Below are 12,510 nucleotides of genomic sequence, written 5' to 3'. Positions count from 1 at the left end.
ACTTCGGGGTTTCCTCAGTCCAAACATTCTAACAACAGAAACTTCAATTTAACAGTTTTTTTTATACAGCAGACCTGAAATGTTTATACATTTGAGCAACTTTTTTTTTTCTTCTCTCCATATGTTGCAGGGCCTCAATATATTGCTTTATTCTGCTTCACGTTGTATAATTAGTAACAGCAAATTAAATGTTATCTTTATCTGTAAATAGTATTTTTTTTTTTAATGAATGTATTGTCAAAAATGTCCGCGTGATCGACTGCTGTACCACATTCTATATTGCTGTTGACCGTCTATGGGTTAAAATGCACTGTCTTCCTAAATAATATATACATAATTGTTGGTTAAATTCCACTCCCTTATTTGAAACGGATTATATGTGTTTATTTAAAGGCAAACTTTCTCTTGCATTTTAACATTATGAATTTCAGACACATTTCATAAGGGTTGTTTGTGATTTGCTCTAGCACTATTTACCTTTAAAAATAAAAAAGACTCGTAATCGTAACCCCTTGCTGTGTTCACTAAATTCATAAGACACTCTGACAGCCCCCTTGATAATATGATGCCTTTCCTTTGTTTACTTTATTCACAGTTGCTGTGGGTGAAGGCTGTTTTCTATCCCCTATTCCCTATTTCTATTTTCTATTCTTTTCCCTATCCTCCTTCAGCTTTTATTGATAGATGATAAAATAAACACAAATACTAACATACCAAGCTTAGCTCTTCTTCATTCCAGGATGATTACAATGTGTTACTCACACAATAAAGTGTTGGGCTAAGAGTAGTTATCTCTAACACACGGCTATAGCATGGGTATAGAAATCATGAATGATACTTTTGGTATTAAGATGAATTGGAGCCAAAAACATAGATTAAGTTATGACCTCCCCAGATCTTGTTGCCTAAATGGAATTGAAGGTTTTATTTCTGAAGAGAATTAAAGACAACTCATTACTTTATATAACTTGTCAGTACTGTGCTTCAGTGTTGTTTTAGAAGATGTTACTTGACCAAACAGTCAACAACTCAATAGTTTTCAGTAGAGGAGCAAGAAATTCAATAATTACAATCAAGGTTATAAAACATATTTCCCTATTTGGTACTGGAAATGACAGAATTATAGACTTAATTTAGATCTAATCTGGTTCTCATAAGACTAGTCAATTTCATAGGATACCTTCGTAACAATATAATGACAAATATGTGCACCCTAGAGATCACATAGAAAGGCATTTGTCATTTGAGTGAAACTTTTTTCCTACACTTTATCAGTGATATTTGGCTAGTTTCTGGTCTTCAACATAGATCTTTTGTACGTTGTAAGATCATCCATTTCATTAATTTTCACCCACTTCTGCCAGACAATTACTCTACGTTTCTAAAGAATAATGTGTCAGTGGTATTAAGTCTTTACATATCCATATCTTATTAGATTCTGACCATGTTATTTTTCATAGTGATTGTACTAGTGAAGATTTTACTGTAGCGCAATATTTTTTCTCTTATATCAAAAGTAAAGCAAGCTATTAGACAACTGAAAGTATTATACATTTACCAACCATAAGCTGGCCCCGTCTTCAGGCTGCTTTAGTACACATTTTAATTTACAAATTAAAATGTTCCTTTACACAAAATATGTTCTTTGGATTATCTCCAAACTAGCCTAACGGCTAGGGCGGTTGAACTTGAATCTGGGGAACCGGGTTCGAGTCTCGGCAATGATGCTGAACATCCTGTGATTCTGGGCAAATCACTTAATCTCCCCATGCCTAACAAAACAAGCATTGGCATAGCCAATAGGTCTCGCCTTTGGGACCTTATAAGTATTTAGTTATGCAGCACATATCCTTACAGTAACAACATTAACTGTTGCATAGCTGAACACTTATAAGGTCCCAAAGGCGAGACCTATTGGCTATGCCAATGCTTGTTTCACTTGAAACAAAGGACAGTTATCAACATAATGCTTCTTTTGGCCAGAGCCTGGCACCCCTCCCCCAGGATCACTTTAGGCCCGCCAAGTGAGGCCCGCTCCCTAGTTTAAAGAGCCCTGGTGTTTAGAAACATTAACAACTCTAGTTGCCCGATTACAGTTTCTATCAAAAAAGTCGAGATTTTAACCCAATCGGGAAATGGCTAGGTCCTATAGACCACATGAAAATACCCAGGCCCATCCCGTATGAAATGCTTATGTTTATTAATTAATGGAATTCATTAATCACAGAGGATGCCCACTAAGTGGCTAAATCATACCGGTTTTTAATGTCTTGCTAAAACAAGTTTTTCCATGCTGCAAAGATAGCCGGAGGCATGCACCGTTTTCTAGAAACGTTATAGATGTTGGTCACAGCGGGCCTGAGGATGTAATGTTTCAGTCTATCTTTCATGAAGGGCCAGCCACTATTAAAGTAGGAAAATTATGACAACTTACTTTTCCGTTATAAGTATAAACTCCTAAGCCTCACTATACAAAGCACTCTTGGCTTACAAAAGTTACAGGTGCCAAATACGACGTGTGGACCCCTTCCATCAACAGAATATCATTGATTACAACCTATAACGAGTTTAGCCTGTGATGGGCCTGACTGGGCAGACAGCAGCATATGTGGCACAATCAGACCCTAGCCAAATCGTGCCTTAGGTACTGTATTTGGTGTACTTGGCCTGATGCACGTGTGTATGGGAGAGCTGTGTACGTGCATGGTGAATTTATGCAAGAGGAGAAATGGAGCCGTGACATTTGTTTGAAACCGAAGTGCCTTGCTGCAGTAAAAAACGTGGTTTATCTACAGGCCAATTGTCTGTGTCGATGTGTTGTTACCTGGACAATAGACCGACAGATATCTGTAAACCTAATTACCCCCAGGTCCCTTATGTCCTCGTCCCATTCATTTACATATTGGAGATGACCATCTCCACAACAGAAAAAAGACAGAAGAATGCTGTTACACTAACCCCGCCCCTCCCACAGGGAGTATATATACCGGCCTAACCCTGCAGTCTCCCTGTTCTTTTTTTCTGTCTTCCGACAGAAAGGATGTGAAGTTTGCTCTTACCTGCTGTTGGCTTCTGGGACGTCTCGTCGGGCTGCTGGGCTGTCCTCTGCGTCCCTGAAGTCTTCCTCGTTATCTCGTCGAGCTGCTGGGCTTCTTGACGTCTTGTTCCGCGGTCTCCTGGCCTGCCGGGCTTGCTGGGAGCTGAGGGCGGCCGGTCCTTTGTGGCTGGGGCGCTGCTCCTCCCGGGCTGTTCCAGGTTGAAGGCCGCGACTTCCTGTGGCTGGGCCGGTCCAGAAGACGCGCTGCTGTTGCTGTTTGGGACGCCTCGGGCCGGTCTTGGTGAGGCTCCTGGTGTTCCTGGGTGCCGGTTGCAGCTGTTGGATTTGGCTTTCCTCCCTAGACTACATGGACGCCTGGGGGTGCCGGTTGCTCCTGGTTTTTCCTCTTATGCCTCGGTGCTCGCTGGTGGATGGCGTCTGGGCTGGTGGTTGGGGGTCAGTCTTGAGTGTTGGTGGCTGACTCCCCTCATGGTGAGTACCGCATAGTGGTTTATTTTACCACTTGCTTTCGGCAGCCCACGGGAATACCTGGGTCGTGTTCCCGTTTTTTCTTTCATTACTGACAGTGACAAATCTCAGGGTCGCTGCCGCTTCCTGGGCTTCTGGTGTTCCCTGGGTTGCGTGCTTTCTGCTCTGGTGCCCTGCTGCGTGTTTCTTCCGCCTTTGTCCCTTTTGCTTCTGAATGTCTTTGAGACGACCCTCTCTGTGTGGGTCTGTTGGGAATGGTGGTGTCCTTCCTGCCTCTAGGTCTTGTTTTTCCAGTATGTGTCCCACGCTGCGTTTTGGTGTCGCGCGTTGGTACCTGTCCTGCTCTTCGAGTGCCGCTGCCCTGTTGTTTTGGTGCTGGTTTGTTGCCGGTTTGTTGAGTCCTTCTGGTCTGGCTGTTTGCTTGCCTTCGGCTCTGGCTTCTCGCCTGCTTGTGTTTTGTTGCGGTTTCGGCCATGGGGTTTCTCCCCTGCTTCTGCCTTCCCCTGGTGTGTGCTGGGCCTTGGGGTTTGGTTTGCCTGTTTTTCTTCCGCCCTGGCTTCTGTTGCCTCTGTGGCCGGGCTGTCTTTGGGCGTCCTTCCCCTTGGGGGTTGGTGTTTCCCGGCTGTGGTGTGTGGACCTCTCCGGTTCCTTCCGAGCCCCTGGGGGCTCCGGTTGTTGGGCTCGGGTCTTTGCTGGCCTGTGTTGTTGGTCCTGCCTTCTGCCTGGTCTGTTTGGGTTCCTCTCTGCCAGGCTTGTTCTTTCGGTGGTCTTTGGATGGGTTTGGCCGCTGCTGCTCCCTTGTGGTTCCCTTGTTCTGGTCTTGGATTTTCTGGATTGTTTGCTCGGCTTCCTGTTCACTTTGGGGCCTGTTGCGCCTCTTCTCCGATGGTCGGTGTGTGCTTCCTGCTCCTGTCTCCCCGGCTTTGCTGTTGGGATGTTCTGCTGGGGCTATGTTCTTTGGGTCATTCGCTCCCTCCTGTTCCCCTTTCTTCTTTCTTTCCCCGGTGCCTTGGCTTTCCATCTTGGCGTGTCCCTGGGCTCTTTCGCCTTCCGGGCTGGGTGCTGGTCGGCTGTCGTGGTTAGTGCTGGTCTCCTTTTTTTCCTGGGGCCTGGTACTCTTCTGTGCGGTTTCAGGGGCTGTTGTCCTCAGGGCTCTCTGGTGCCGTTTCGTGCTGGTTGCTTCGGGGGGGGTGTTGCTTGGGCCTGGCCGTTTGCTCCCCTCTTCTTCTGTTTGGTCCTGCCCTTGGTGAGCTTCTGTGGCCTTCTCTTGGGGTTCCCTTTCCGCGGCCTGTTTTCGGCTGGCGTGGGTTGTCTGGGCCTTGTTCTGGTTCCTGTTGCCCTGTTTTGGCTTGGTGGCATGTTGTCCTTTGGTCTTCTTCTTTGGGTGGCCTCCTCGCTGTTTTTGTTCTTGGCTGCCTAGGTGGGTTGTGGTGTCTGTTCTCTCCGCTTCCCTTGCTTGCTGTAGGGCCTGCGGTTGGCTGGTTTGGCCTCTGTGGTTGTCGGCCTCCTGGTCTGGCTGGTCTCCAGTTGTTTTGTTGGGTGCGCTCTTGTCTGGGTGCTCTGCCTGGGGGTTTTCGGCAGTTCTTCCTTTTTGGCTTTCCTTCGGTGGCTGCCTTGGTGTGGTTTCCTGGGTTGGCTTCTGTTTTTTTGGGAAGGCCGGCTTTTCTGCTTTGGTATTCTCCAATATGTAAATGAATGGGACGAGGACAAAAGGGACCTGGCGTAATGCTCTATTACTTACTGGTAATCTTCATTACTCCGGGTCCCGTTGTCCTTGTCCCATTCATGCGCCCCGCCCTTCCTCCCAGACGGCCGGCCTTCCTGTTGGGAGCTTGGTGGTTCAGGGAGACTGCTGGGTTAGGCCGGTATATATACTCCCTGTGGGAGGGGCGGGGTTAGTGTAACCTCATTCTTCTGTCTTTTTTCTGTTGTGGAGATCGTCATCTCTAATATGTAAATGAATGGGACGAGGACAATGGGACCCGGAATAATGAAGATTACCGGTAAATAATAGAGATTTCCTAAACTCCATTGAGGTGTTAATATGTATATAGAGATGAGAGACACTGTGACCTTATATTGGAGGCCAGACACCCTCTCATCTCTTGAGGAGGTCCACTCTCCAAAATGCTCTGAATGTGGAACTTCGCTTAGTAGATCAGTATGTGCAGAAAATCTCAGATATATGGGTAAAGATTCGAAGACCCTGCTGCCTTTGCTTTCCCTTGTGTTAAGTGTGATACTGCTCTGAAATTTTATTACCGAGAAGAAAAGGAAATGCGTTTCTAAATCCCTATTTTCAAAAGATTCGTTTCACAATAAAATATGCATCATTTTAGCTGTGGTGCAGCAACAGTGCAATGGGCCCTGTTGCAGGTGAGAAAAATATGCCCACTCAACTCCCAGTTGGATAGTAAACAACTATAATGTGGGTGCAGTAGCCCTGCAACCACTAGGCCCAGGTGCCACTCCAACTGGTGCACTATTAATAGCTAGCCCCTTGCATTTCAGTTTTGTGAACCTGGCATGTTTACCATCAGCTACATAAATCCAAAAGGCGCTTGTAGTCGAGTTTCACACATTTTAAAAGCTTTAATTGTAAATTCAACACTTTTTGTAAGTTGCCTAAATTCTTAGGTAACCAACAGCTGTAATGGCAGATAGTACACGCTGGAGAACTGTGCTTGCAAAAAAATAACTTCTTTTGGTTTTCGCAGTACTTCCTTCTAGTAAACCCTCTTCAGTACTGAAGGATAATTTAAATTAAATGATGTACGTTAAATGCTTGGAAAGATGCTAGTATCTTCTCAGCGGGATGCTGTGTGTACGCCCACCTCCCCCAAAGCGCCAGAATAATCTGCGTGAAGGAATGACGGCCCTAAACAACGGAGATCTTTGGTGTTGAAGGCGGCCTTTCTATTAGGATGTTCCTAAGAAGGAAGGGCCTCGATTCAATGTAAATAACTTTATTGCCACGACGTGTTTCTGAACTGTTAGCAATGCTAATACTGCAGCATAAATGGAGAATTCTCATAGAGGGCGACGCAGTGCTGGGTGAAGAGAGTACTGCCATGTGCAGCACAGGTGGGAACATTTCAAACAGAAAATCTGCTTCTGTCCTGTGCTCCTGGCCTGGTACTTGGCTTGTTCCTTCCGCATGTGTTAATTGGAAGCCTTTTACTTTTTGAAATGGCTTGGGAATGTTTGTGCCCCCTTGTTTCTGACTCTCCAGTGGTGTGAAGGAGGAAATTACCCGGCTTGCTCCTTTGTGCTCGTACATAGCACTTTGGTGAGAAATGGCAGAGGGAGTGGTCGAGACTGGAAGCTATTCTTCTACAGCAGAAAACAAAAGATCTGTGACCCTAGTGTAAAACTGTGACAACCATTTGAATCCGTGAAGCTTTGGAAACTCGTGTCAACCCATAAGCATGCCAATAAATCATTGCTGTGTTGTCATGTATTTCCCCTACCTTCTGTACTGTCGGTGGCAATCGTGCCATGCACCAATGGTTTGTTTTCGTGGCAGCTGTGCCAGTTGAAAGTTTGCACGTGTGCAGAAACTTGGGTCAATTTACCTTGGACACGTTTTCCTTCTTGCTTAGTAAGGAGCACAGACAGATCGTTGTTGTTGATCGTCGAACCTACTTGCATAAGCAACAAGTCATCACGATTGCTGTGAAAGCGAAAGTGATCGCGATGACGCAGAAAGGAGTTCATGAGTGCTGCTGGCTGGCCTAGCACATGGCGGCTGCGCGCGTGCACGCTCACATGCACGCAAGCGCTAGGCCAGCCAGCAGCACTTAAAAGACTCACATACAAAATGTCTTTCCGAGCCAGCGCATGCGCTGGGCTCAGCAAGACCTAAAAAGGTGAATTTTTTTTACTGCAACATTTTTTCGTTATGAATTAATCCTCAATCAGGCTGGTTTTCCCTCAAGGTGGCAGAATAGCTGTGTGAATTAAACATGGCATCTTTCATACTCATCTACTCAAACCCAGCCTTTCATCCTTACAAAGTCGACAAATAACAATAGCGATGTCTTTAATTTAAAGCGCGTATAAAAGTTGAAACGGCTGTATTGCGCTCTGTAGAAAGGGCACTATCGTTTACGTTTGAAGACTGGAGCAGACCAAAAACCCAGTAAGTAAGGTGTACAACATGTTGGCTCCACAGTATGTTTGCCACAGTGGTGTGCATATGGTTGGAGACACTCTGGCTTCTGTATTCCTTATTCGAGAGCAAACGGGGCAAACAATCGATTTGCATGCCCAGTTATAAAATGCCATGTAAGGTGGTTCGCCCCTTTTTAATATTTCGGTTTATGGAGAGTAGGGTTTTATGAATTTTGATGATTGCTTCTCAAGTTTGATCTAAGAATGCCTGTCATTGTGGTCGTAAAATTGTAATCCACATGTGGAAAGGAGATGTAGTAAACAGAAAATGTATTTTTAGATATTGTTTAATATTTGTGCAGTGCAGAACACCTAAATACTTGTGTCCATATCAGGATGTTTGGAGGTAATTGTGTTTTATGGGGTGTTTAATTGAATGCACTTAATTTCTTTGACACTTTGGCAACACGCAGAAAATAGCATGCTACATGTGCATCACTCAAGTTTGGAATATAGGCCAGTGAAAACCAAGTACGCATAGGTTTAAGTTGTGGTCTTCCTATACTGCATTTTTAGGAGCTTCTTCTGTTTGTTGTCTGCTGGTTATGTATTGTGTACTAGCTTTGGTGGCTGGCAAATCAGTAAAGTTAATTTGAACTGAATTATTTCATTTTTGGGCAACGGTACTGAAATGGGGTTGCCAGGCAATTTGGTGGAGAGGGAGGGGATGTGGGAACGAACAGCCTCCCCATTCACTTTGGTCATAAAATTCAGAGAACCCTTACTTTGGAAAGACAATAAAAGTCGGGACAAGGCATCTTTATTTGCTGTGAAAATCACTACCCTTCCTGTAATATAACCCCAGAACAAAGAGGAGGAGGAAGGACGCACACAGCAAATCAAAGCAAGAAAGGAGGTGTGAAACGTCCCCGCTGCCCTAGTGGGCCCACAACATTAGACAACGTAACCAAGAGGAAAACAAAACAAGCATTGGCCGCGCGGCAGTAAAAGTAACGCCGCGTGGCTGTAAAAGCGAAAGTCATCGCGATCGCTCTGAAAGCAAAAGTGATCGCGATGACGTGCTAAAGCACTAGGGATGCGCGCACAGCAGCGGGGGGAGGGGAGGAGAAACCATTGGTTGAGCACGTCATCGCGCTGCAATGATTGTGGAGAGGCAGAGCGAGTTTTCAAAGTGCTGCTGAAGGCTGGCGGTTCGCGTGAACGGAAGCGCTAGGCCAGCCAGCAGCACTTTGAAAACTCACCTACAAAATGTCTCTCCATGCAGCGCATGCGCGCTGACTCAGCGAGACCTAAAAATGAATGTGTCCTCATGTAACGCAACTGGTGCTATGTAAAAGTGCTCTGATACCCGATACCTTCGGGTCAAGTTCGCGCTATATAAAACTCTGTAAAAAAAATAAAAAATTGTTGTGGTTCTCAGTTATTAACTTTACTAATGCTAGCTATTTGTTCTTATTTGCGAATTTTGAGTTGGTGATTTTGGGCCAAGAGCTTATGATTAATCATTGTTTCAATGCAGTGTTGCATTTCAAAGCACTAGATCATCTGAACAGGGCACATTCTGTTTGCGTCTGATTTTTAGATATTATTTTATTAACCTCTAGGCTGTAATATTTTGCATAGAATCACAAAATATTGATCTCAATTTCTGTTTAGATGTTGATGGTACTCTGGTACTAGTGGATTCATGTGTTTTTGATAGAAAGCCCTTCAGGTTCCCAAAAATGTTTTCAAAAGCCATATTTCTGTTTTAAAATAATGTATGCGTCATTCTATGCATTTGAGCAATTTGCTTTCACTCTGACTCAGTGCTTAGGTCATATCTGGACCAAACCATACTCCTAGAAGGATCTTTAATCAAAGCACAATGCATTAGGTGTAAATTTGATTTTACACCAAGGAGGCTTGTTAGTATTTCACTAAAGCTTCAATTTATTGTGTGAAATACGAATGTTTTTGTCTATTTCTGGACCAGTGTTGATGGTACTTTGCTAATGCATTTCCTAAATATGCCAGATTTCAAAGATTTGGGCTGGAAAACTTCTGATAGTAGGTACTAGTTTGCTTCACTTGGAACACTCTCCTAAATTTGGAACAAATGAAAAGTCCCAACATTAACATAAGTAAAGAAATATTGTGATCATCAGAGTAACACAAGATACCCAGATTCCTCCTCTATTTTACATTATAATTATTTAGATAGTTCTAAGCTTCGGAGTCAATTGAATTAATTTCCTGACTCACATTTCGTTTTTTCTGTATTGAAACATTAGTTGTTGTCAAGATTCTGGTGCACTGTGTGATTTCAATTGACATAACTTTCCAAGCTGTTAATCACCATCATTTCAATTCATAGCCAATTAGCCCACTCACTTGGTAGGAGACAACGCTGTTTCTAGTATCAGCTTTTAATGTTTAAGAGAACAAGCATCTGTTTGCAAGGCCTCATCTGGACAGGTTCCAAACAAAGAGATTTGGATATAATGCTGCTGGTGAGCTTATTTCCCAATGTATAAAAATATGCTTACATTTTATTAAAAAAACATGCTTGTTTCTATTATGCAAATGAGATGGATTGAGAGCTGTGGCAACTCTTTCTTAAAGGCCAAGTAGGAGCCCATGAAAAAAGCACTGGATTTCTGATTCACCATAATTGTGTACTTATTCAACTCATGTGACCAAAAACAGGCTCCCAGTAGCTAGGCTTAGTTAGGCAGGCTAATATTTCAATCAAATGTAGACACTTGAGCGACTGGTAAGTAGGTACTGGTAAAATCCAAGCAAAGACACGCTGAGAAATATTTGTTATTCTTTGTCATGCAGTCAAATCAACCAAAAGGAGCATGTGGATTCTCCATAGCAGACTGTAAGATGGCCCAGGGGCATACACTAATACACCATCACTAGCCAAATAAATAAATAAAAGCATGGCGGGTGACCACAGATAGCCTCTGTCTCACCTCAGCTCCCTGAACACTGGCCCTGCACAGTAAACAAAACACTTTATGACATAATATATTTTTGTAGACTGGCCTAATATTGTAAAACATTACCCAACTAACCATAGCTGGCCATGCTTTGATTCTGTAAAACAAACTAAATACTTGATTCGCAGTAGCGAATCATAGAGTAGCTCAGTTACCAGCAAGCAAATACAATGTAATTTCCACAGTTGATCGTATACCTTCCTAGTACAAGCAAAGGGACTCTAAAGACCATAGTGGGTTTTAAATAAGTCCAGGACTCGCAACCAAACATACATTCTTACTTCTCTGGCTTCTTTTGTGTTTATCCAATGCAGAAAAACATCTAAAGTGCCATACGTGGGTATTTAACAGAAGTGAAACCATGATATTTTGATGAATAATGTTATTAAAACCAAATCTGTGCTGTACAACCAAAAGGGATATTGCTTAATGACAATTAGTTTAGTCACTTGCCCAACTCAGCTGGGTTCCCCCTATTTAGGACACTGATGGTCAACCAAGCTCTCTTCTAACTCATTAATCCACCATATCTACAGTGTGATGATGTGATGTTCCTGTGTTGAGCCTGCTCTGACTCACTGACCTTTCACCTCTCTCCTAGTCACTGTCTGTGCCACGGCCTGTGCTGCCTTGCCTCAAAGGAGCCTAGATGGTGTGGAACAGTGGAGCGGAGCGAGCTGAGGAGCCAGCCAGTAGAGACTACAGGCAGTCAGATGAGCGTGAGTTGGCGGAGGTAGTGCTAAACTCGATGCCTGTGCAACTAGTTTGGCTCGTGCATTACTAGATCTTTAAAGAACTGGTCTGATCGGTGGTAGAAAGTGCCATGGCTGTGCATCTAGCATGCGTAACAGAGATGCTGAGGAGTTAACAGGGTATCGAGGGAGGACTGAGGGGTGGCTCATTAAAGAATAACTTGCATGTTCACCAAAAGGCACTACATTTAAAAGTGACATGTTCCTTGCATGTGGCAGTTATAGAATTTGGTGGTCCTTAAAGGATGGACAACTGGTCCCTCTTCCCCGAGCATATGATTGCAAGGTACTTGTATCCGGAGTTTTGAGCATGTTTCTTCTGCATTTGTTCTCTACATTTGAGACCAGGGCAAGGTTTGCAATTCAAATATATTTCATGAGTATGTCGAGAGATGCGACACCAATAAATAATTGAAGGTGATATAAGTGGCAAGTAATGTGTGATATCCAGTAGACCCTTGGAGACCACCCCCCACTTTCAGAAGGCAACTCCCATACATGCCAACATTTTAAACGAGGTAAGTGGGAGATTAAAAAAACATAATCGGGTGACTGTATTTCCCCCATTGACTTCTATTGAAACCGAGGCAATTTCAGGCAGGAGACAGGTAAAATAAAGCAATTTTTGGTTTAACAAATCAGGAGTCTCCCGCCTGAATCGTGTCTACGCGCATGTATTAACTCCCTATTTTTCCCTACTTGGATAACACTGTTACTGCCACCTTTTCATTGCCATGTATTCTGGTTTCAGCGCACATCATGGAGAAAAGACAAACGTGTGGCTTTGGGGCCATGAATCTATCACTTTGATAGTTGCAACCACTGGCTCCTTTCACTGCCTAAGTTATGCCCCGACTATTAATTTTCAAAAAGATTTTTGTACACCAGCTCACATCTGGCCACTGTCAACCAGATGGCATTCACTCATTACTGTTTATTTGTAAGCCAACAACACTAAGCATGGCTGAACTTGCAGATGCCAATGTCCCACTGCAGGGACTGCCCTGTGGACTGTAAGTCCCAACATGTCTGTATAACTGTGACAGTCTGGAAAGTAACCTTGTGGGATATATCGGCCGCCATTTTGCATTCCGCATGCCCATGATGCACT

General features: G+C 43.9%; 1 protein-coding gene across 6 annotated transcripts in view; it reads left to right on the top strand.

The window, feature by feature from the left end:
• The window catches only part of GRAMD1B (GRAM domain containing 1B), a 950,052-nt gene that overhangs the window by 690,817 nt on the left and 246,725 nt on the right, over positions 1-12,510 (top strand). For 2 of the 6 annotated variants that reach the window (XM_085647257.1, XM_085647258.1), the window contains one exon: positions 11,249-11,366. The exons of the other annotated variants lie outside the window; for them this stretch is intronic. In XM_085647257.1, the coding sequence (XP_085503383.1) occupies positions 11,249-11,366 (118 nt within the window). The remainder of the gene's footprint in view (positions 1-11,248; positions 11,367-12,510) is intronic. 6 annotated transcript variants of the gene reach the window in all.

This window comes from Triturus cristatus, chromosome 3_2, assembly GCF_964204655.1.
Source record: "Triturus cristatus chromosome 3_2, aTriCri1.1, whole genome shotgun sequence".
Lineage (NCBI taxonomy): Eukaryota > Metazoa > Chordata > Amphibia > Caudata > Salamandridae > Triturus > Triturus cristatus.
Note: the sequence above shows the minus strand (reverse complement) of the source record. Positions and strands in the feature narration are given on the sequence as shown.